The 24868-nt window shown below is 39.9% G+C and overlaps 1 protein-coding gene across 1 annotated transcript in view; it reads right to left on the reverse strand.

Moving 5' to 3' along the window:
• The window catches only part of POLA1 (DNA polymerase alpha 1, catalytic subunit), a 247703-nt gene that overhangs the window by 184309 nt on the left and 38526 nt on the right, over positions 1-24868 (reverse strand). The window contains 2 exon segments of the mRNA XM_066619493.1: positions 19667-19789; positions 22412-22561. Coding sequence (XP_066475590.1) covers positions 19667-19789; positions 22412-22561 — 273 coding nt within the window.

The following is a 24868-nucleotide window of genomic DNA, read 5'->3' on the forward strand; positions in this document are numbered from 1 at the left end:
TCTATCAGATGCAAATCCAGAGGTAACGCGGAGGGTGGCTAAATTTTTAGCTGCTGCAGTTAGCATCAGGAGGGTGGATTATGGCCTTCCAGGTTGCTCATAGAGGAGTATTTATATTCTGAATAAGTTTTTAATTCAATATGGACTAGAAGACTTTCAGAGGTACCTTCCTCAGTTACTGTCCTCCGTTCAATCCACAATAACTAGACCAAACTTAGTCTTATCTTGACTTAGATCTATTAATTGTTAGTATTTTATGTTGCCAAGAGCCTATGTTAGGGAGCTGTGATTGTATGTACGTTCATGTTGTATGTATGTTCAGTTGTATACTATGAATGTATTGTTATTTTTATGCTGGTCAGTGAACATAATAAAACTGAACTGAACTGACCCTGAACTTCCCTTTACAGACATAGCAAGTATTTTGCCTTGAGGATTAAACTGTAACAGCACATTCCTATGCATGTACAGGTGTCTCCCCATATTCACAGATTCAGCTATCTGCAGATCCAGGATCTCCCCCTCGCACCCATAGCAGTACCTTAGTTTTTGTTTAGTAGTGCTGGAAGCTTGGGTGTTCTTACTTTAACAAAGACACAGTCTTGCTTTACTGAATAATGCAACAACCAGCTTATTTCCAGAGCTACTAAACAAAAACAAAAAGGTAATGGGCATGGAGGCTACTGTTTACATTGGTATCTGCGATTTCCATATCGGTAGGCAGACCAGAACCCCTGTAGATACAGTGGTATTCTCAGAATTAAGTCTCACTGTGTTCAGTGGGGCTTACTGTCAGGAAAGTGTGGCTAGGATTGCAGCTTAAGAGATTCAGCATAAAAGAAAATAAAAAATAATTCACACATGCATCTTCACTTGATATTATTAAAACATGCGGAGTGCTGAATAGCAATTATATAGCATCAATTAAGCATTAAAGACGACAATGGAAATGCTTCAGAAGTTCATGAGCAACTCTTAAATTTCACCTGTTTTTCCACTTTTCTTATGAGTTTTCATCATTGTTTAGGACCCATATTCACAATTATTTGTAGACACTCACCACAAAAACAGATACACTGTAAAGGGAGCATGTAATACACATGCTTTGTATCTGAGGTCCGACTTACCCAACCAAAGAAGTGACACGCTCAATGAGAAAGGGCCGGGAAGGGTTAGAAACGCCTCAGCAGGGCAGGATGTGGGTCACAGGCCCATTGAGGTCAGTGCACCGACCCCCACTGGAGCAAGCAAGGAGCAACAAATGATTGCAGGAACCTTCTGAGCTTAAACATCTTTTAACACCTGGTTACAGGCACGGGTCCTTTTAGAAACTATTGCTGTTTGCCCTTTTTATACTTTTTTATCTGGTTGCTGTTTTTAAGATGTTTGTTGTAAATATGTTTTTATCTTGTTTTTTAAATCATGCTTTTGTATTTGTAATCACTGTTGTAAGCTGCCTTGGGTTCCTTGAGAAGAAAGGCGGGGTATAAATAAAGTAAATAAAAATAAATAAATAAGAGAGTCAGAGATGAGAAAGGACTGGCTGAGGGCTAGAATGGAGGCTCCAAAATGCCCCAAGGCTGAGGAGGATAGGGTACTGCATGTCCCTCCCTCCCCGCCTCTACTCTGTGATCCAGGGAAAGAAGAGGAAGATAGCCCAGAGAGATAAGCCAGCTAAGCGTGGGCCTAGAAGCCCCACTGGGCTACTGCCACTATACAGGTGGGGACCCTGGTGACAGACAGAAACGAAGACCTTCCCCTTTCTCACAGCATTCTACATCTGGAAAGGACAGGGGCACACTAAACAACAGGCGGTGTGTCACACAGAAACTTTTCCAACTGCTTACTGAAAAACTTGGCACAGATAAAAGAACAATGGTCTTAATATGCGCCATACGAATAAGCTAAAATCTGTATAGCCAATGTAGGGATACAGACAGAAAAGTATATGAACATTTACATTCTAACTAACAAGCACTTCATTTTCATATCATGAAACTATTACTCTGCCCAGTAGCTATCAGATCTTGTTTTGCCCTTTCAATGGCATTTCGTTTCTGTTTGCTACTTTGTTTTTGTGAGGGTGGGCCAAGCCAAAGTGAAGTAGAAAGGAGCAAAACTAGAAAGAAGAAAATACAAAAAATTTCCACTGTACTTTATTTCCTTTTCAAGTGCTAAAGTCAGGGACCTCCTGTAAATGTGAAAAGTGTGTCACATTTAAAATAGTTCAGTTTAGGGCACAATCCTAACCAAGTCTACTCAGAAGGAAGTCCTATTTTGTTCCAATGGGGCTTGCTCTCAGGAAAGTGTGGTTAGGATTTCAGCCTTAATCAGATACATTATGTGATGCTTTTGTGTGAAACTTCCTTTGAGTGCGATTAATATTCCTAAAGAACTACAGTTTGACACATGCAAGCAGCAAAGTTGTCCACTTAAGTAATGTTCTGGAACATGTCCTAAAATTAAGAAAAAAATCAAGTGTACAAAGCATCTCCTCTTATGAAGCATAAATGATACTCTGTCCAGTTGTACATTAACAGTTTAGTGGTCAGATTTGCATCACTGTTTAGAAAATACACGTGGAAGTGTCAATGGAAAACTATTTAATGCATTGATTTAAATCTGTCCCTTCTTGCTGACTGAAATTATGATTTAAATCATCTACATTTAAATCAATCCACCCTGCTGGCATACAATTTATTTTGGATACCACATGAAAACTGTTTTATTTATTTAAGTATTTTGTGGGTTTTTACTGAAAATGGCAGTTGGTTTGTTCTGTGTTTTAATCTTATTTTGTATTTATTTTTAGTTCTATTTTGAGTTCTATATTGGCTTTTGGTTCTTTTTTAAAAATAGTTTTTTAATTCACAAAGAATTATTATTATTATTATTATTATTATTATTATTAACAGTATTTATACACCGCTTTTCAACTAAAGTTCACAAAGCGGTTTACAGAGGAAAAAAATCAAATAACTAATGGCTCCCTGTCCCAAAAGGGCTCACAATCTAAAAAGATGCAAAAGAACACCAGCAGACAGCCACTAGAAAGGACACTAAAATAAAGTAACAGAAAAGAGCATTACATGGATATAATGTTATAAATTACATATTAAGGAAAAAAGAAAAAAATGAGGGAAAGAACACAAATATATACGCAATCAAAATTAATCCATATATCAACACACTTCATGCTGCTTATCATATTATATCAAGGACTGGCTTCCAGATACTCTCAAATATGTCTGTGCCATTGTACAAATTGATGGTAAGGCCACACCCTGGAGTATTGCATCCAGTCCTGGTCTTCACATCTTAAGAAGGATATGGTGGAAATGGAAAAGGTGCAAAAAAGAACGACTAAAATTATTACTAGGCTGGGATACCTCCCTTATGAGGAAAGGGTACAGCATTTTGGGTCCTTCAGCCTAGAAAAAAAGATGACTGAGGGGAGACTTGATTGAGACATACAAAATTATGCAGAGGGTGGATAAAGAGATGCTCTTTTCCCTCTCACATAACTCCAGAACCAGGGGACATCTGCTAAAATTGAGTGTTGGGAGAGATAGGACAAGTCAAAGGAAAATATTTCTTTACTCAGCGTGTAGTTAGTCTGTGGAACTCCAACTCCTTGCCACACGATGTTGTGATGACATCTGGCCTAGTTGCCTTTAAGAGGGGATTGGACAAGTTCCTGGAGGCAAAGTCCATCATGGTTTACAGGCTATGATATGTATGTGCAACCTCCTGATTTTGGAAGCGGGCTACCTCAAAATGCCAGGTGCAAGGGAGGGAACCAGGATGTATGTGTCCTGTGTGCTCCCTGAGGCATCTGGTGGGCCACTGTGAGATATAGGAAGCTGGACTAGATGGGCCTAAGGCCTGATCCAGCAGGGCTGTTCTTATGATATGCCATTCACTCAAATACTGATAAACGCAAAATAAACACATTGAGTATATGTTGGTGGGCATCTTTCCTTCCAGTTAAATAGTACAAGGCTTTTGGTTCTCCTTAAGTTGCCTCAGAACAATTTGTAGGGAAGTGGGATAAAAACCTTAAAAAGGTGGGGGAATCTGACATCACAGCCTTTTAATTTGTCACTTGAAATGAACAACTCAGTATGTTCTTGGTTGCTAAATGTGCTTATGACCTTAAATCATTAGCATACTTCAGAAGTTGCTGTGCTCTCATAGCTCTCATGAGGTCAAAATGCTCAATAAAAGGGAGGAAAAGAGACATGGTCAGGCAAGATGACAGCTCAAGTTGTAAGTTTCACCAAGTTATAAGTTTCCAATTTTAAGAGGCCATCATGGGGTAGTAGAATGAGTGTCCCATTTGGACTGGAGTAGACCTGGGTTTAAAATCCCTTTTTTAAAACACGTCTCAGTGGTTGATCTTGAACTAGTCATGATATCTTAGCTGGCTGAGTCATCTATTTAATTTTTATAAGCTAGATCAGAGGTGCCCAAACTCCGGCCCGGGGGCCATTTGCGGCCCTTAGGGACCCCCAATCTGGCCAGTGGGGAGCTCTTAGTTTCCAACGATCCTTTGGCCCTCCGGAGAGTTGCTGGAGCCCATGTTAGCTCAATGCAACAGCTTGCAGTGTGAGGGCAACTGTTTGACCTCTTGCATGATCTGTGGGAAGAGAGCTCCCTCCATTGCTTGCTGTTTCACATCTCTGATGCCAACCTTGCTTTGTGCAAGGCCTTTTATAGGCCTTGAGCTATTGCAAGGCCTTCATTCATTCATATAAGTTCCATCACTAATATATTCATTTATGCAAATTTATTCAAAATTGAATTATAAATTAATTTTTCCCTGGCCCCCAACACAGTGTCAGAGAGATGATGTGGCCCTCCTGCCAGAAAGTTTGGATATCCCTGAGCTAGATCAATATGAAAACAACTTCTTAAATTTTGACTAATTCACTTTGCTTCTAGTTTTGCACAACTAAAATAGAATCCAAAACACAAGCTGCAACCTATTAATTACTGAGAAAAAAGGGATCAAATCAGAAAGATTAACACCTAGCTCAAAATCACATAAAGAGGAGCTTCTGTTTTTTATCAATCAAAAGGTACACTTAGCACTTGCAGATCAGTTTAAAGCAGTTTTGATTATGCTTTTACATGCTCTAAATCCTGACATGGAAACTGATACTATTCAAAGAGGACACTATTATTGTGACTACAAAGAAATGCAATACTCACAGCAGAATTCCACAGATGCTTCCTATAAAAACACATTAACAAGACTAGTGGGGCTCGTCACTTGTCAAGCCATACATGAAACTGCAATGACATCAGTCAGCTTCAAATAAAATGTATTCATACATAAAACACCTGCATGAGTTCTATCAGCCTGCAAAGCATGCAGTAGGAGCCCACTACCTTGAACTTTAGAACAATAGCACTCATTTTATTTCCATTTTGGCACTCAAGAGTCAGCATATGTGAAATCCACAAGTGATTAGCAAAATTCCGCATGTGCTGTCAGATTCAAACCATGTGTTGTGATAGCCATGCCACACTGCAATTTGGGTCTCACTTTTACCTCTGTGTAGCAGCCGCACTAGGTTGTAGTTTTGTTCGGGGCCCTGTATTTAGCCCATTATTTTCACCACCCTCTTTTTCTAGTTGGTGGTGGTAAAAGGTGGCTGTATGTCACTATTCCACTGGATTTGCATCCAGAGTCCGCTTTTTCCACGCTCCCCTGTGCCTTACAATACTTCCGCTCTTCCTGTAGCCATGGCCAAGCTGACTGCTTCCTTTATCTTCTCCTGTTCCCAGGAATCCTCAGATATTCAATGTCACTGAGCTGTTTTTCCCCACTGCTACATCAAGGGAGGAGTCCACTGTTTTCATAGTTATTGAGCTGCTCAAGTTGTTTCCATGGAGCTTCCAATGTCTTCACAGCTGTGCCAGCTTCAAAGCCCTGACCAAGCCCATTCATAAGTCAGATGTTTGTAACTCAGTAGGCTCCCAATAATTGTCCCAACACTGTGTTCCTCAAAAGGATAATCTGGTTCATTTTTCTGAAACTTTTCTGCTATAGTCTTTCCTGGAGAAGCGCTTTCTCTTATTCTGTCCTCATTCAAGGAAACGATCTTCCAGAGATCAACTACCTCATATTACAACTACTAGAAATATTACCTGACTATCCATTGTTTTGCAAATACATATGACTGAGCTTGTATCCCAACTACAGGTATGCACCCCTTAGCAACGTTCCAGTTAATGCCGGGATCGTATATGCAATAACCGTGTGTGGTCAAGTGGTCGTCGGGGGTGCACACCACCACCCTCCAAATGTGAGGGGAGCTCAGCTCCCCTCGCCTCTGGAGGGTTGTCTGAGCCTCCAAGAAGCAGTCCAAGTGCTGCCTCTGCAAGGCTCAGACTGAGGGAAATTGCATCTCTCGATACAACTGGCTACAGACATTCAAAAATTGAGGCAAAGGTACAGACCATAGATGGCAAATGCAAACATTTAAATGAAATCTTTTATTTTGTTTGCCCATTTGATTTCTTATGCTGTTATGATCTGTTGGCTAAATAAACTAAACTTGAGTTGACTCTTTTTTTTAATGGCGTTCCAGTGCAGAAAAAGTTTCAAAAAATGTATAAACAACCATATGAAACAGCCACTGGATCAGAATAAATTGTTATGGTGTATACATCTGAAATACAAGCTCCTCTGTATGCATTCTAATGTATTCTAATTTAGAATGTCCATTTAACGTTTTATTAAAATATTATAAAATGTTATAAGGAAGTGTTTTTTGTTATGTTCTTTATCTGTCTTCAACTTTGTCAGGAAGGGTGGCTAAGCAATGGTGACTTGTCCAATACTGTTATGTGAGAAGTACCACAGACATCTGAACCCAGGTTTCCCATATCCAAACTACAATTGATCTTATAATATAAGTGGAAATGTCAAATGCCATTAGATTTTATATGTATATCAGTGGAGCATAACGCCTATCTAGGCCATCTATTCAAGAGCATGAAATCAGAAGTGACCTTCATGCCAACAACTGGTGCATAAAGCAGAAGTGTGTGGACAAAGGCATCCTGAGTCTACTTTGATCACTTCGACATTCCAGAAGTTGTATGTCACATTGTAGCCATCAACATAGTTATCATTCCTAGCCAAAGAATTTATTAGCGTATTTACTCTTGTTCCCCATTGGCAAATTTCCCTCTTGCTGTGGTATGGTAGGGCAAATGCATCAAATAGAAGAAATAATAAATATAACCTCTCAGCACCATTCAGTAACTGCGTACACAAAAACTTAATCCTGATAGGCTGGCATCTTACCAGCACTAAGCCATTTGTTTTGCATATTTCATCTACCACTTCATCATCACAGCTCTTGCAAAATAGTTAATTAAGTTGTGCCCGGCAGGTGGGCAGTCTGCCTTTACCATTGGGACTACAATTAGGAACTTGCTCATTAGATATTACCCACAGTGCCAGAACCAAGACCTGGCAAAGTTCTTAGACCTCTTGCAGCTGCTGCCTTTACTCCTAGCCCTCTTGCTTTATCGTGCCTTTGCCCTCATCACCCCCATCAAATCCTCACAGTCGGGATGAATTGATTTAAACTGCCAAGAGGTGTGAGCACGGGAAGTAACCAGGTCATGAGCCCCTTCCCACTGCACATGTCACTGAGAAGCAGCCATCCATATTGGCAAATGTACGTCTAAATGTAATGCATAACTCTATTATATGCCAACCACAATAGTGGCAACACTAGCAAAAGATAACGAGGTTCCACCAGTAACAGTGACTGGTTCCACCAGTTACTAGTGAATGTGTATTCTCAACAACAGACACACACACTAAGCAAGTTTCTCAGTATCCTCTTCAATTTGTTACATGGCCATAATAATTTACTATAACATATCTGTACAAGTTCTTACATAGCCCTGGTGAAGAAACTGGCATGCAATAATTTAAAATATTTTTCTAGTCCTGCCAACATAAATTCACCCAGTATTATTTATTTATTTATTTTTAAGCAACTTGGTTTTTCCCATAGCAGACAATCAATTTGGTTTGGCGCCATTTTATTTAGGAGATTTCTACTTCACTTTTCCATTAAAGATCAAAGTGGCTTGCATAAAAAGATGCAAAACAAATCCAAAAAAACAATTAAGCAAAGGAGTTAGAAAGCAGCAACACACACGAGAACAACCTAATACCAGCAGGAAAAAAAATTCACTGATAAAGTAGACAGGTCTACAATGAGCAAAAAAAGATGGGCAGATCGAGAATTCGAAAAGTCTCCTGGGGGCCACCATGGAGAATATCCTCTCACACCTCATTGTGCGTGCCACCTCTGAGAGCAGCAGGACATGCAGAAGACTCACCAGTGTATATTTATGAAGGGAAAGATTCATAAAGGGAAGCAAGAGCCCTCTAGGTAACCTAGTCCCCAGTCATTTACAACTTTTACAGTAATGACCAGCACTTTGAATTGTACTCCCAAAAAAATGGTGCTAGTCAGAACTTTTATCAGCAACATTTTGCCATTTCCAAACTGTCTTCAAAAAGCAGGTACAGGCTGAGCCTCATTATTCGCCTGGGTTCTGTTCCAAGCACTCACTGGATGGTATGGCAAAAAATGCACTATAGCACATCAATTTAAAAAACAAAATTTCTTTGCTCAGGTGATTTAAAAACAGCTTTGCTGACCTTTGTGATGTAAGAGAAGAGTCATTAAGATGACAATCAATCCATCAATTCTCCAAGCAAGCGGACCCCTCCCTTCCCCCTGAGTATGAAAGAAAGGTGATCACTTTGCATTGGTGAAGGATTGATGGATTGTCAGCCAGCTGCCCTCTCTCTCTCTCTCATTAAGGAAGCTACTGTTAAAGGACTGTTCAGTTTTTTAAACTGATTTTAAGGGGATGCATTTTTCCCATTCTCCAGGGATCAGCACATTCCTTCTCATTTGCAGTGGCCATTCGTGTTGAGTCAAATCTATGTATAAAAAAATCCGTGTATAACAAAGCTGGACCTGTAAATTGAGTGCATATTGAGTGCACCGCAGCCATCCAACGAAGGCAGAACCAAGGCATGCAAAACTGTGGCCAGGTCCAGGAGAGCTTACGTAGCAAGCACATCAGCCTAAGTTGAACAGTGGAACGTATGTACACACACACCCCAGAACAGATGACACAAAATAAAGAGCTACAACAGGGAAAAGGCCAGGGACAAATACCCAAGTTAGTACTGATACTTGATAATTGTGATAATCTGCTTTCATGCATGCCTTACATGCTCCTCACGGTAATTTAAGTTGCCTGCCTTGGCAGAGATTATTATTCCCTCATAATGGAGACCGAGTAAAATTACAATGCCAACTGTGCTCTCTCAGGATCTAAGAAAACTCTTGGTGCTTAACCAGCAAGTGTTTACTCTCAGAGAGCAGAGGCAGGCAACCATGACAAAAAGACAGTTGTGCTAGAAGTTAAAGCTTAGTCAATACAACTGTGGACATGAGTAAAAAAGGAGCAGACAGCTGCACAAGCAGGGCTGTAGTTCTACACAAACTCCTTTAACCAAGTAAACAGCAGGTATAGGAAAATGGTATACTAATCCAAAATAATAAGTCTCAGTTCCAAGAAGTAATCATAATCTTTTTAGTGTTGATTATTATCATGTATGCATCAGTACTCTCATGAAGATTCTTATGCTCAATAAGCATTCGGACTGATGAAGATTTCCCAGTTCAAACAACAATCTCCTTTACAAGCTTCCTCATTTGTTTCTGTTTTGTGATGCTATCCCTTTGGTGTGTATACTTAGCTGAGAGTAAGAACCACCAAGTAAACATGCTTAAGCTCAGGTCATAAAAATTAGAATTTTAAGAGAAGGACAGAGTTTGCTGATAATGAAGGATACATTACCAGCAAACAGTGAAAAACCTAGCAACAGGTCAAATCACTTCCCTAATAAAAATGAATATAAGAACTCCTGAAACCAGCAAAAGCCTAATTAAAATCACTCACTATAATACAGTCTCACAGACAAACATTTTTAGTATGAATTCCTATTTTACCATAATACAATACTTTCGGTTACAATTGCATAGCTACTTGGAAGTCCCATTAAAATAAATGGGATTTATTTCCAAGTAAATATAATTAGGAGGCTTGGGCTACTAGGAGGCTAAATCAACACCATCTATACTAATCTATGGAAAAAGCACTTCTCCAATACAATGAAAAAAATTTCATCTCATCCATGCATTAACCTGCTCTAAGTACACAAGAGATGGAAGAAGGTTTTTTGCCTTCAAAATTTTCAATATGTGCTTGCTCCAAATATACGTATATTTGATATTGTACTACCCGCTACTACCAAAAAGAAACAAATACAGAACATGCAAAAAAAACAAGGAATGTGAAAGATGGCAAACTCCCATTGATTGAGCCCTAAAGTATTACTTTGTGCAAGAGGAAGTTAATTTTCACCAATTCCTTCACCCCCTGCTCCTGCCCCAAATCTGCTCCTGTAACTGGGAGGTCCCTCCCCCCGGGAAGGATAGCATGCAGAATAAGCATGCAGCTGGAAGGGGAGATCAGCAAAATTATCCCTTCTCTCTGAAGCGCCTTCTATTGCAGAACACAAATTGCAGAACCCAAATATTAGTGGTGCAATTTTTCTATAAGCAAGTAATATTTAAATAGCTATAGTCTCCCTTTAATCCCTTAACAATGAAAGAATAGCAGTTTCTAAATTACTGCTCTGTCATCCTGACTTGCTGCCAACATTGACAGGTGTTGTGAAGCAGCCAAACACTGTTACTTGGGCAAAGGGGCTTTTAGTGTAGAAAAAAATAAAATCTATAAACATTAAGCAGAACGTGTCTAAACATCCTTCAAATTGATCAGAAACCAAATCTGTGTTTAATAATAGACTTTTTTGCATTTTCTTTTTGGTGTGTTTTTTTTTTTGCACAAGGGCTAGGTTTCATCAAAACATTGGTACAGGGCTTATGTTACTTACTAATACATTCAGAATATAGCCTATATATACACTGTGCTTTTTTCCCCAGCTCTATCATATACAATTAACACAAAGAACTGCCCATCAAGCATAAGTGGATTCAAGCATTTGTCTCTCAATCAAGACTTCGAGAAAGGTGCCATCTAAGCACTTATTTTTAATGTTTAGCCAATGAAAAGTGTCAAACGTTGCTGTGGTCTATTTCCGAAGTCCAAATGAAACATTACATTACATAAAATAACAATGTTGTATACGTTAATTTAAATTGCTTATGCTGAGCAGTGGGAAGGAAGAGATGAGTGGAAGTAAAGTGAACTTTAAAGAAATCTGAACTCTATTAAGATATGCAATACTCCATTTCAAATGGAATTTCAGAAGCTTTGAACACGTAACAATAAAAAATTCAAGTCTTGGTTGCAGAGTAATTCATCTGTGGGATAGGATCTAATCTTTGCAATGTATTTAACAGATTGTACTTCATTGGGAGGAGCTATACCCAGTTAGTTCCTCAACAGATCTTTTCTTATTATAGGTTGAGTCTCATTGGGTCCTATTCCCAGAACTCACCACGGATGGCAAAAAACACATTAAAGCAAATCCATTAAAAAAAAATGTCCATTTGCTAGACAATTTAAAAACAGCCTTGCTGACCTTTGTGATGTAAGAAAAAGTCATGAGGCAGACAATCCATCAATCAGTCTCCCTCCAGGCGTTTAGAAAGGTTTCACTCCAAGCCAGCAAACCCCCCCCCCCCCAACCACAGTGCAATGCTGGGGAAAGAATGCAAACTGATTATCATTCTTTCACATGCTCAAGTGGAATGGAGGGGCCGCTTGCCTTGGAGTGAAGCTGTTCTAAGTGCTTGGAGAAAGAATGATTGATGGATTGTCAGCCGGCTGCCTTCTCTCGCATTAATGAGGTTATTGTTAAATGACTTTTTTCCTTTAACTTAAATGACCCTTCTCATTGCATTGAGATAAAACCACAGGTAAAAAATTTGAGGATAATTAGGTCATACCTGTATTGAAACATTGTTTCACTTGACACTTCAAGGCAAATACTAAAACAATTTAACATACTTTACAGTTAAGTTGATTTTTAGAAGTTTTTTAGCAGTATTCATTAAAAATAGGGTCCATAGAGGAAAAGTTAATCCAGGGGTTCTCAAAATGGTGGGTCACGACCCACCAGCAAGGGAAGCCTATCTCTGTTTCCTTAAGGGGTGGGGCAGGGAGATGGCCCAAACCCAGAAGTGGGTTCCAATCATTATTTTTAGCTTTATGGAGGCTTGGGGAGTCCGGTAATGGCATCCACAGAGCTCCCTGCACCCTCTGAACTCTGGCGCTGGCTGAGGTAAATTGCAAAAAAACCAAAAAAACAAACAAAACACTTTTGGCCCTGGCAGAGATATGATCCTGGCAATCACATTGCTGCCTTTGCTCCTCCCCTGTACACACTTACCTTGGTTTTCAAACTCCCAAGCAGTTTGAGAGTCACTGAGTTAATCAATTAGCAATATACATAAGACGCTCATAACTTTTTTGCTCTGAAAAAGGCAAGCTTGCAGAAGTTTACATTCCCTAGAGATTAGCAAGCAGTTCTCCAAGAGAGGGGGGAAAGGGGCGCCAATAACTCATTGCTAAAATCCTCCAATCATAGTTGGTAGAGAAGCTAAATATAAATTGCAGTTGCCACTTGAACTTCACATCCTTATCCTGTAGCATCTTACAAGACACTCCGCTTCCCACTCCAAATTCCTGCTAGTCACAGGAAATAATACATTTTAATGTATGTTGTTTCAGAATGAGAAAAGGCTGATTTTTATTTTTTCCTCTATAAACTATGAACACATTAAGACAGCTTGCTCTTAACAGATTAAAATTCCTTTGCAATTGAACACTACAATAAGGTTCTCCCCCCCCCCCCAGCAAGAGCTGAGAGAAAAACAAATGCCAAAAAACTGCCTTGATTCAGTAAAAAAAGGTGGGGGGGGGAGATCAGAAGTTCTCTTCTGCTGGAATTTCTCTGTAGTTTATGAAGCTGAGTCAAATCAGACACTGTGTAATCAGTCAATATTTTGTTAAATCATCAGTGACTATCTTTCTAGCAAAAAACTTTTCTGCTTTCTCAAATAGCAAGTGGATTGAAAACTATAATCTCAATCTCTTGTCTGCTCTTTTCAGTGCTGGTTACTGACAGAATGAAGATAGAGGTAGAGATCTCTAGTTACATTATTTTCAATTTTCAAACAATATTTTCAAATTTTCAAAATATGAACAAGTCCACCTTTCAAAACAGTAGCTGCGTTATCTCATATAGCAAGAACCAAGAGTCCAGTGGCACTTTACAAACACATGTTCTGAAGACCTTGTCATAAACAAGACCCTATTTCCTCAGAAGCTTAAAGAGGACAGAACACATTTTGCGTCCCAGTGATAGAAAGTCTGTTATACTTTTCAATAACCTGTTCTACAAGGCAATATTCAAAGTTGAAAGAACAAATCCTGAAAGCTACAATATCATATAATAGTGAATGGACTGTAGTTAACCTCCACTAGGAGGTTAAATCCTTCCTAATCACATCCCAAACCTTGCTGGCTGGTACTCCATTTACTTGACACTTCAGAAGTTATGAAATTAATCATTTTACAACATCCAAAAGTGCACTAGCAACTCCTACAAATGAATACTAGTCTTATTCTACTGCCCGCTATACCTATTGCCACATTTGTCTATATAAATGAACATTGTTTAATGACAGAGATACATTCTGCAATTTCATCCTTATGAGGACATTCAGCCTACTGTATCACATGCTAGTCAATTTCACACCATTGCCTTACATAGATGCTATACCACATTCAGCCACTAGATGGGGTTTAATACAGGCGAGCACCCCTTTACAAACTTCCAGCCAGCAACGGATCGCATATGCGATGGCTGCCACTACTGGTCACGTGATCAGACCTGCATGCATCCCCAAAGCCTCCAGAGGTTCTTCTGAGCCTCCTAGTGTGTGGCTCAGAATGCCCCAATCGCCCAAGGTAGGCAATTTCTGGTTTCTTCTGAGAAACTGGAAGTTGTGCCTCTTGCACAATTCTGGTATTCTGAGCCTCACAGAGGCAGCGCATGGATGAACACTACCTCTGTAAGGCTCAGAAAAGCCTCCAGAGGCGAAGGAAACAGAGTATCCCCTTGCCTCCGGAGGCTTCACATTACGTCAAGCCCCGCTTGATAACAGGGATGCTGGTCCACATCCCTGCCGTTAAGTGGCGCATGACTGTATAATGGAATGTAATTACAATCAGTGCCATCTAATCGATGAATGTGTTACAATGTCTATGTAACATAATGGAGTGAAATGGTCTAGAATGTAATACAGTAGGGCAGAGGTTCCCAAACTGGAACATCACAATGGCGCAAGGCGATGGTGAAGGCAGTGTCGCAATTGCTATGATCATGCCACTGCTGGGAATAAAAGGGTTTTTTAAAAAAAAAAAAACATATCCGAGGCAGTGCCTGCATCCTGGGGGGCCCAGGGAGCCTGCAGATCCTTCCTCAGGGCTTCCCAAGACTCCAAACTGCTGAAAATACAGGGGGGGGGGGAAAGCTGGTCGCTTTTTGTCACGGAACCAGAAGTGGTCTTTCTAAAACTATTTTCAATAGTTTGGAGGCTTGGGGAGCCCTGCAGGGGCATCTGTAGGTTTCCTGGCCCCCCAGGAGTCCAGCACTGCCTCAGGAAAAAAACCTTTTGCCTCCAGCAGTGGCACCATCATAGAGATCATGTCCTTTTCCCCTCTCCTACAGGAACTTACAACGGTTCCCAAACACCTAGAGAGTTTGGGAACCACTGCAGAAGGGTAATTCTGCAGAAAGACTGACATTCTAAATGCAGTCAGATCTTAAGTAGAATGTTGCTAAGTGATGCACATCTGTACTGCATGTCTACCCTAGGAAAGATTCTGTGTAGATGAACATTGCAAACATGGGTGGATAGGACTACAGAGCACAGCCATGGCAGAGCTACAGAGCACATATGGATAAGGGCAGCGCTTGCTGACACATTTCCCAACATTGTGATACTGTGGAGATTATAATAACACAGGTATTTATATACTGCCTTTCTTGGTCATCAGATTTCTGCTCAGACTTTAATCCAAGGCGGTTCACATAGACAGGCTTTTCTAAACCCCCGCAGGGATTTTTTTACAATAGAATAGTTCTAATCTTATCTCTGGTTTTAAAATGTCTGAAGATGGTGCACGTATGCCACAAGATTACTGTTTGCAGCGAGCAACTCAACTCACTCAAGACTGTCCAAATTTAAAAGAAAATTATATCAGAGCTGTCAATTAAATTCAACTCTGTAGTCTCACACTCTATTCCCTGAATATGTTTTGCTTAAGTATGGCATAATCTCACAGGATATTGAAGAAATGACTGATCCACATGTTCCTGTGCTTTATCCTCTTTAGCACCTTTTTACCATCACCCTGTTGAACTGTTCGAACTATATACGCCAAAGAAGGTCAGTGCTGGTAGGCGTTAGCATTATACATAAGTAAAATGATCCCTTATTGTCTGTGCCAACTACTGCTTTCTGAAAAGATATAGGAAGAAAAGTAGAATTTATTACATGGTTCAACTCCTAGACCAAACAGAGACACTGACCCAGAACAGCCAAATTGGGTGTACTGGGGAGCTGCCAAGTCTGGCCAGGCCTTGAACCAAGGAATGCATCATTTTCTAGGCTGGGTAGCACATGAGGATATGGTGGAAATCTTTAAACAAGAGTGTGCACATTCTGTTACTTTTCCTGCTGGGTCTTTTGGTTGGTTATTTCATCACTTTAGTGGCTGAGCACTGAGAAAACAATTCAAGTTCTCTGGGTGCAAATTCCTGTTCAGGGGATGAGAACACACAGTCCTTACAAACAGCAAGGCCTGGACCTTGGGACTGCAAGTGGGGCTCACTTCATTGAAAGCTCTTATATACCAGAGGTTTTCCTCCACCCTTGCTAACTGGGTAAAGAGGTGCTCTTCTTATCAGCGGGGGAGAGCAAGTGTCCCTCTTCACTCCCAACATGGCATCTTTTCCAGTGGCTGTTGCTGGTGTCTCTTCTGTATTTTTTAAGATTGTGAGCCTTTTAGGGACAGGAAATCATTTGATTTATTTTACTGTGTAAACTGTTTTGTGAACTACTCTTGTTGAAAAGCAGTATATAAAAATGAATATCTAGTTTTCTATGTACAGAAAAACAATCATCTAAGTCCCTACCTGTTGGCTGAAGTGCTATAGCTCAGACCCAGGTATACACTATCTCAGTGTTTCTCAGCCACCACCAGTGGTACCACAAGCACCAACAACAGTACTTGAGGTAGTATCTGGTGGACCTCACAGGACCCCCGCCACCTGGCAGTGAGACAAGGAATGCGATGCATCAAACAGCATTAGGAGGCTCAGCTCAGTGGGCAGAGCTCCAAAGCATGCTTTTCCACTCTCCAAAAAGCCCTTCCATTCACCCTGAGCCTCTTACTGGTGTTTGTTGTGTCGCATCTGGCCTCCCAATCCTGAAGTAACTGGTGATGATGTCCTCAGCAGTTAGTTCTGATGGTACTTCGAATAGGTAGACCATGTGAAGTGATACGGTGGAAGACAAACCTTGGGAAACACTACACTATGTCATGGTTGGTTTGTAATAGCTATGCCTCAGTTACCGTATCCATAAATGTTAACATGAAACAAGAGTAAAGTGCTTCTTACAGGTCTTATCTTTTGCATTACCTTAACCATAAAACATCTCCACATTTAACAAATGTTTCTGACACCACAATTAAACAAACTTGTTCTCAGTGAAGTCACATTTTTATAATGTACTAACTACAATACAGGAAATCTGTAATCCTTCGAAGACAGTTTTAATTACATGCGATTTGAATTAATTTTGAGTGACCAAAACAGTCTTAATTTTGCTAATGAACACAAGTTCTCTATCACCATCTAGTGAAGAAACTGCATAATTACCACACTACTACTTTACAAATTGCAGTAAACAAACACCAACATGTATATAGTGTCAGTTTCTGTTAAAAGCTATAGTATTTCCATTTGGCACTATTTATTAATAGTAGAACCAGAATAGTTAAGGTTCTGAAAGGAAGCCATAAGCCATTTATATAGCAAATTATTATTCATTTTGCAACAACAGAAGATTCAAGGTAAATGTTTACCATTAAGTGTTAGGTATAAGGCAATTCTGAAATATCAATTGCCAATGTTCAAAAACAGCAAATTTTTAAAAAACAAATTTTTGAGGCAAATGCCTAATTGTGTATCTATTTCACTCAAAGCATCCATCTACAATCTTTTCCACATCACTTTTTTGGCCTAGCTGACAAATATTAAAAAATGATACCAATTGTGTATAAACCTCATAAAAACAAATAAAATATGAATTCACACATTACTGTATTGGGCTCCATATTCAAAATAAAACTCATTCATACAACCAGAAAATGTGTCAACAGTAGCATGCTTTTGGGGGGGGGGGAGGGTACATACAAGGCTTGACTAAGACAAACAATTACATCCATCCTCACCCTGGCCCCATATCTCCTGAGGCAAGTTCTCCAGCCCTTCACTAACTTTATTATGTTTATGTTAGTGATTCCTACACTATTCCTTACCACTTTACCTAAAGCTGCTTGCACCTTAAAGTTGAATTTCATAAATAAATTCACTTCTAAACTATTGCTCTTCTGCAAACTCAGCTAAAATTTGGGTCCCAGCAACATTCCACACATTTACCAGAAACTATTCAGATTTACTCCCCCCGTCATGTTAACACAGCATATGTTATGCAAGGAATTAAAGGCTTCTGTGAGCCCAAAAGACTATCTCATAGAAGATGCTACTCAGGTCCTATACATGATTCAGTGTTCTGGCCTCATATGCATCTGAACTAGATAATTCTTCTACACATTCCCACTGGTCAGCAGGTGAGGTTGGCATCACATGAGGGCAGGGGCTGAGTTTAGAGATCCAGAGCATTATGTCTTCAGCAAGTCAGTAGGATTAAGCAGCAGCTCTTCTTCAGCAAGGAAAAAAAGCTTGTTTGGACAATCAAGACGGGCACATTAGAATACTGGAAGTGGACAGGGCTATGCCTTAGTCTTGCCTTAAGAGGATTCAGCAAGTAATTCTGTTCCAATTAAACTAACTACCCATGCTTAAAATCAAGATTTATACTTTATTTATAGGCGTGCCAGTTTATTAGGGACCTGAAAATTCCACAAGTTAGGTCACATTGTGCCACAGATGGGATACTGCACTCATTTCATGATAGTTTCCTCTTTGGCAGCTGAAGATTAATATCCAATGCTGGCTTTTATCTCTAGATCTTCTGGTTTCATCACTGACAGCAGATGGGGCAGATCAGTCTTTAGTGGGTCCAGCTGACTATGCCTCTCACAATGGCCACAAAACATGAACTGTCCAGTGAGGAGCAAAGGTAAAGTCACTGTCATTGCTCTACCTGCTGGTACCTTTTAAAGTTTTGTGAGGAGAGGAAACCACAGGAGCCACAGAACCATCAACCACCCTATGAGCAAAAGCTTCTGAGGTATACTTCGCCCACACGCAGACTTTCTTCTGTTGTAATGATTTCCCATTGCTCAATTTTATGTAAGCTTCTCTGGGAGGCTTGCTGATCACAGGTGGGATACAAATGCTTTAAACAAACAATTTAACAGAATCAGCCTGGTCTAATGCTGCATTTTAAAATTTAAAAAGCAAGAGTTCTCTCTTAACATATACAGCACAACTGATTACAATTAACTGGTCCTAAATATGCACACCTTCGTCAATCCTGCCCCAGTAACCCCTGAAGAATTTTGGACTTTTGACTTGGAACTCTCAAAAGGCAGGTCATAATTTGACTTTGTAGCTGTGAGCAATCTTTGTATAAGGAAATGCTGTGACCTGCTAAAAGTTGCTTTGAGAACACTGCTGTTGTATCTTGTATCCCTTCATCCTATGCACAGCTGATAGGGTTACAGTAACACAAAAATGAACACAGCCAAGGTGAAGTGTTGGCACCTAGACACTTCTGGTGGAAGATGGTTCAGTACATGTAAATATTTGGGAAACAAGAAGAATTTTGCTTAAGTTTGTCATGTCAACCGCTGAAATAAAAGCCCTTCCTCAATGCCAACTTGCTTAAGGATTTGTTAATTGCTTTGCTCCATCAGTCTAAGCTTCAAATAGTCCAGCATTCCTTGCAAGGAGCCAAATGTTACTTGATGATCCAACAGAAATTGGCCACCTAGCTATCACTAGTGGATCATGAGCTACCTTCACATCTATCCCAGATCTATAGAAGTTATACGAGTAGTTTATTCAACTGTAACAATGTTTTTGGGAATATCCACAAACAAAATGGCAGTTTTCTTCTTTGACTCTACCACATTCTGTCAATCAGAAAGGCAAATATTCTTTGTCTAGGCTATTTTTGAAACAGAAAGAGGTAAAGAAAAACCAGTATACAAAAAAAACACACTGATGGAAGAATGCTTGCAAATATCATTCATGGTTTCATCCCCATCCTCCACCTGCACACATAAGCAGTATCACTGACTACTGACTCACCTCTCTGCCTTTGAAAGTCACCAAAGCAGCTAAAGGCTTTGCATAGAATCTGCTGAAGGAAAACCCCAGGCAGCCGTACATGCTATTCGCTGTAAGCTTCAAGGCCTTCTGTCTGATATCATACTGAAGAGAAATAAATCACACATCATAACTGTTACAAACAGGTAATAAAACAAAATTAATAAAATGTCCCTGTAATGGAAAAGAAAATGCAAGGCCTATTAGATACTTTATTAATGAAGCTCTAACAAAGTCCTATTTGAACTTTGAGAAATAAAAATATACTGGGTACTTATAAAAAAAGTTTTGATATTGTAATCTCATTGGCAAAATTCCACCTGACTGCTTGTGCATTATTGCCACAACATGAGAAGCAGTATAAGCCTGTAGTTGTTGGACTGACTGACCAGAACAACATAAGTTAGTGGTGAGCTGTGGCTCCCTGGGTAGCAAAAGAAACCAGCCAGGGGAGCTGCAGAATTCTTGGGAAAAACCCACTGCCCTGTACAACATATAGGATTGTAGCCCTAATAGGGGTCTCAGTCAATGGCCAGTAAGTCAAGGGAGCCACCAGTCGAAAACGTTTGGAAATAATAAATAACGGAGCCAAGGACATTTTTTAAAGATATGGAGCCCAATGGAGAAGTCTTGCTTCTCTAAAATGTCATGTATTGATATGTTTTTCCAGCAAATTTCCATAAAATGAATCAGTTGTGTATTAACTATGATAAGTCTGGCTGTCTCGCACTGAAACAAGTATTTATGTTCGGTGAATCAACCATCATACTATAGCTTCTAGTCCAGTCACATCATTACTTAGGCATTTTTTTTTCCCCAAACAAGCTACCAGGATGCAGGACTCCTGTTGTCTTATGTGCTCCCTGAGGCACTGATGGGCCACTGTTAGATACAGGAAGCTGGACTAGATGGGCCTTTGATCTGATCCAGTGGAGCTCTTCTTACGTCCTTATTCAGCATTAGACTGAAAGTTCACCCTCAAGAATGTTCAGAAATTTGAAAATACCTTTTATACTCTTTTACATTAAGAGCTATACCATTTATGGAAGGGTTCCAGCAAGGAATCAAGACATTTCTTTCATAAGGCTTTTAGAAACAGGGTGGGATGGGTGGGTTGGGCTATAATGTTAGCAGGACGGCTATCCGACTTCTCTCTACTTGTTAGGTTTGTTAACTGATCCATGATCATTTATTTACTTAAGTTTCATTGCTGGCTGTTAGTTATCTACTTATTGTGCTTGTTTTTCTGTATATTTACAATGTTACTCATGTATTTTACTATGCTTTAATTTATGTATTTTAAGTATTTTATTATTGTAAGCTGGTTTGATTTTTTTTTTTTTAGAGAAAATATATAAATCTTTTAAATAAATTATCAAGGGCTAGAGCAGCGTTTCTCAACATTTGTCCCTTCCCTTACCACACTGCATGGTCCACCAATTGGAAGAACCACTGAAAGTAAAAGGCAACGAGGCTCCAAAAAAGTTTGTGCTCTGCCCATAGAATCAAGCCTCCTACTGCTACTTGTCGTGTTGCATTGCTGGTCTTGCTGACAGGTGGCAGGGTCTGGGGGTCCTGTGTATACCACCAGACACCACCTCAAGTACCACCAGTGGTACAAGTACCAGTGGCTGAGAAACACTGTGCTAGAGGCTAAAACATACACCTGAATGCCACACAGTGATAAAACCTATAGACACTGTGATACTTCAGAATTTAAGTGTAAGATATTGTGATCTTATTCAAAATTAATAACTTTTTAAAAGCAGAAATGGAATATTTCTGACTGAGTTGAAAACTGATTTATGTATTTTCAAGTTACTGGCTCAAAATTCAAGTTATGGATGAAGAAAACTCTACCAGAACTCTATGTTAAATTTCCCTAAAAACAGCTTATTTCTGAATACAGAACTCTCCTGGATTTTCTCAAGGTTTATTTTCTTCTTTTAAGTCAACAACTAAAAAAAATAAAATCCTAATTTAGATTGAAGGATGCCCTACTCAGTACATTCTGTCCAACACAGCTAATCAGATTTGGTTCCTTGGTTCTCTGACAATCTATCACACTCTAAAAATTATATCTTGGACAACAGCATGAGGAACCTAAGAGGAACCTCTTCTACCTAAGAGAAACTCAAACACTTCTAGATTTTTTTTTAAATGCCGACTGCTGCTCTACATGGATTCCTCAAGGGCATTCCTCACAAATTAGTCCATTTTTGCCCAGCCTACAGGTGTACACATTTGGTCCCTCTTGCGTATATGCAACATTGGGCAGAAACGGCTTAAGCATCTTTGGTGAAGTCACTGTGGATATATTCCCATTATTTATTTTGCTATATCATTTATAACAAAACAAGAGCATGATTTCTTATTTATTCTGCTTACTCCTTTCGACTTTTGGTTAAGCAACAGGAAATGTTGTATGTTCGCAAATGGGGGAGGGCAACAAAAAAGGTTTCCCCCATTACCCTCAAGGCAGAAATACTGGGGGGAAATTCCCAAGATAGTTATGAGATAAGTCATTTTCAGAATAACGTTTTATGTTTTTTTCATCTATATGGATCTTGTCTATGGCCCATGATTAAGCTAGTCAGCTGTTTTTGGGAAAACTACAACCATGTCCTCCTACTGCTCCATTAAAACAAATGCCCTATTCTCCAGATGAAACAAGGATTTCAGCAAAGTTATACAATAAAACCATGAGTACTTTTATTTTGGAAGTACCTGTAAGTAGAGGTCAGAATTTAAGTCTGGCTGTTTCATCAACTGTTTCACTTGACGCCTTCGCTCAACCAGCTTCCTGATCTCTTTTGGCAAAATACCCATTTCTAGAGTTGGATCTGGCAATTCTGGAATTTCTTCTTGTTCTCCATCCTGTGAAACAATATCTTAGTCTGACATCTGTTCCTCATTGCTAGCCTTTAAGGCAGGCAAGATATGGAAGTCAAACTGTTTCATTTAGATATGAACAGAGGAGCAGTAGCCAGTATTCAATACAATAGGTGAGCCTAACATTGTTTGGCATAACATAGTACATTTATTTATTTGAAATACTTTAGTCCCACCTTTCTGTCCCATTTGAGGGACCCCACCCCAACGTAGCCAGGAATAAAAATGAAAAGCAACTGGTATCAACAAAACAACCATCAAATAGATAGCAACTGATTTTAAAAATCCAGCTTATCTGGCTTTATAATGACTCCTGGATGAAAAATCACTCCGGAGCCACATATAAGAATTCTCAGGAGGAAAAGTAGGGTAGCAGTGTAACAAACACACCCGTAGGTCAAAATCCTAACCAACTTTCCCACACTGTGCAAGTGAGGTATGTGCTGCATCTTGAAGTTGGGAGGCAGACACAAACGCGTCCTCAAGGTAAGAGAATGTTTGCTCTTATCTCAGAGCTGCATTACTCTTACCTTGGTGCTGAAAATTGGGTTAGGATTGTGCCCTTGACCACATATAACAGTGGTTATTAGACACTGTCCCTTTGGACAATGTAGTCAGTCTGCACCTTACATGCGCTTTACTAGTGTGAATTCAAGTATATATGCTCAGCCCCTGCCCCCCAAAAAAGAGAAAAACAATTTAAATAGTGCAGATGATTCCAGCAGCCACGCCACTTACTCATGATATGACCCAAAGCAAACTTAAAATGGGAAAATGAAGTTGTTTCCTCAGTCATCTCAGTTTCCACATCTCTCATACTGTTATTTTGGTTCTTAATGAGACCGTACATATTTTGAATTTAAGGTAGTTTTGACTACATGCAATTTTGACTTTACAATCTAACCTTGGAATGTGACCTTCACGTAAGATGCAGGCTGCCATATTCTGATATTTGCTGTCATTACTGCTACCTTAAAAGGCCTGCAAATGAGTTTTAGAATGTTCTGCTATCTCCCTGGAACTCACAAATCTATTTGTTATTATACAGAATTAGAGGTGGATGGTTCAACCAAGTCAAAGGTTTGAAATATTTTTCAGAGGAATTGCAAGAAGGTAGAGAAAAATAAACAGAACTGATTTTGTATATGGAAGTAAACCAGGAAAGTAAGCTGAACAAATGAGGACCATTGAAAAGTTTGTTTTTTTAAAATACACTACAGGTATAACCTAATTATCCATGGATTTTTTTACCTGCGGTTTTTCTCAATGCTATAAGAAGGGCCTTTTTGATTAAAGGAAAAAAGTTGTTTAACGATAGCCTTATTAATGCGAGAGAGGACAATCCATCGATCATTGTCTCTCCAGCACCGCTGGGGGCTGGGGGATAAGAATAGGCCCTCAGTTTGGGTGTACTTGCCGTAAGAGGCGACTAAACAGCCACCGGGTAGATGGGACTCCTCGGCCTGGGAAGGCAGCTCATCTGAGAGAAGGAAAACTCTGATCCCAAACCTCCACTGCCTTGTGGCTATATCCAGTTATGGAAGAGGCTTCACGAGTCAATCTCGAGGAGAAATCCAGAGCCAGAGTCCCTGAGGCAGTTCATGGCCAAACACAGTCACGTTCTGGCAACTCCTGCGACGCCGCTGGAACCAACCGTATGGGCTTCTGCCTTTCCATTGGACCATTTCAGCAACGTGGAGAGGGGCGATTTGCTGCATGGGAAACAGTCTATCCTCCATATCTACTCTACCCAGGCTTTGCGCACTGGAGAGGACACTCTGTTCCAGAACCACCATTCAGAGCACAATACCATAGTCTTCCGAGACTGAAGGATGCCAAACACAACTGTCTCTCCAGGCACTTAGAACAGCTTCAAGGCAAGCTTCAAGGATTCCTCCCTTCCCCCTGAGCATGTGAAAGAATTAGATAATCACTTTGCATTCCTTCCCAGTGCTGAGCTCTGGATGAAGGGAGGGATCGCTGGCTTGGAGTAAAGCCTTTCTAAGTGCCTGGAGAGAGACTGATTGATGGATTGTCTGCCTAATGCCTCTGTCTTACATCACAAAGGTCAGCAGGGCTAATTTTAAATCACTTAGCAAAGGGATATTGTTTTTTAAATGGATTTGCTTTAATGTGATTTTTGCCATCCATGGTGAGGGAGCCCTTGTGAATGATGAGATTCAACTGTATTGCTAATGTTAGCTTACATTATTCTACTCCATTGCAACCAAAGTAATTTACTTAGCTCTTGTCATTCCCATTCATTGAAAAGTTGTAAGTACATACTGCTTA

The sequence above is a fragment of the Tiliqua scincoides genome, chromosome 3, assembly GCF_035046505.1.
Source record: "Tiliqua scincoides isolate rTilSci1 chromosome 3, rTilSci1.hap2, whole genome shotgun sequence".
In the NCBI taxonomy this organism is placed as follows: domain Eukaryota; kingdom Metazoa; phylum Chordata; class Lepidosauria; order Squamata; family Scincidae; genus Tiliqua; species Tiliqua scincoides.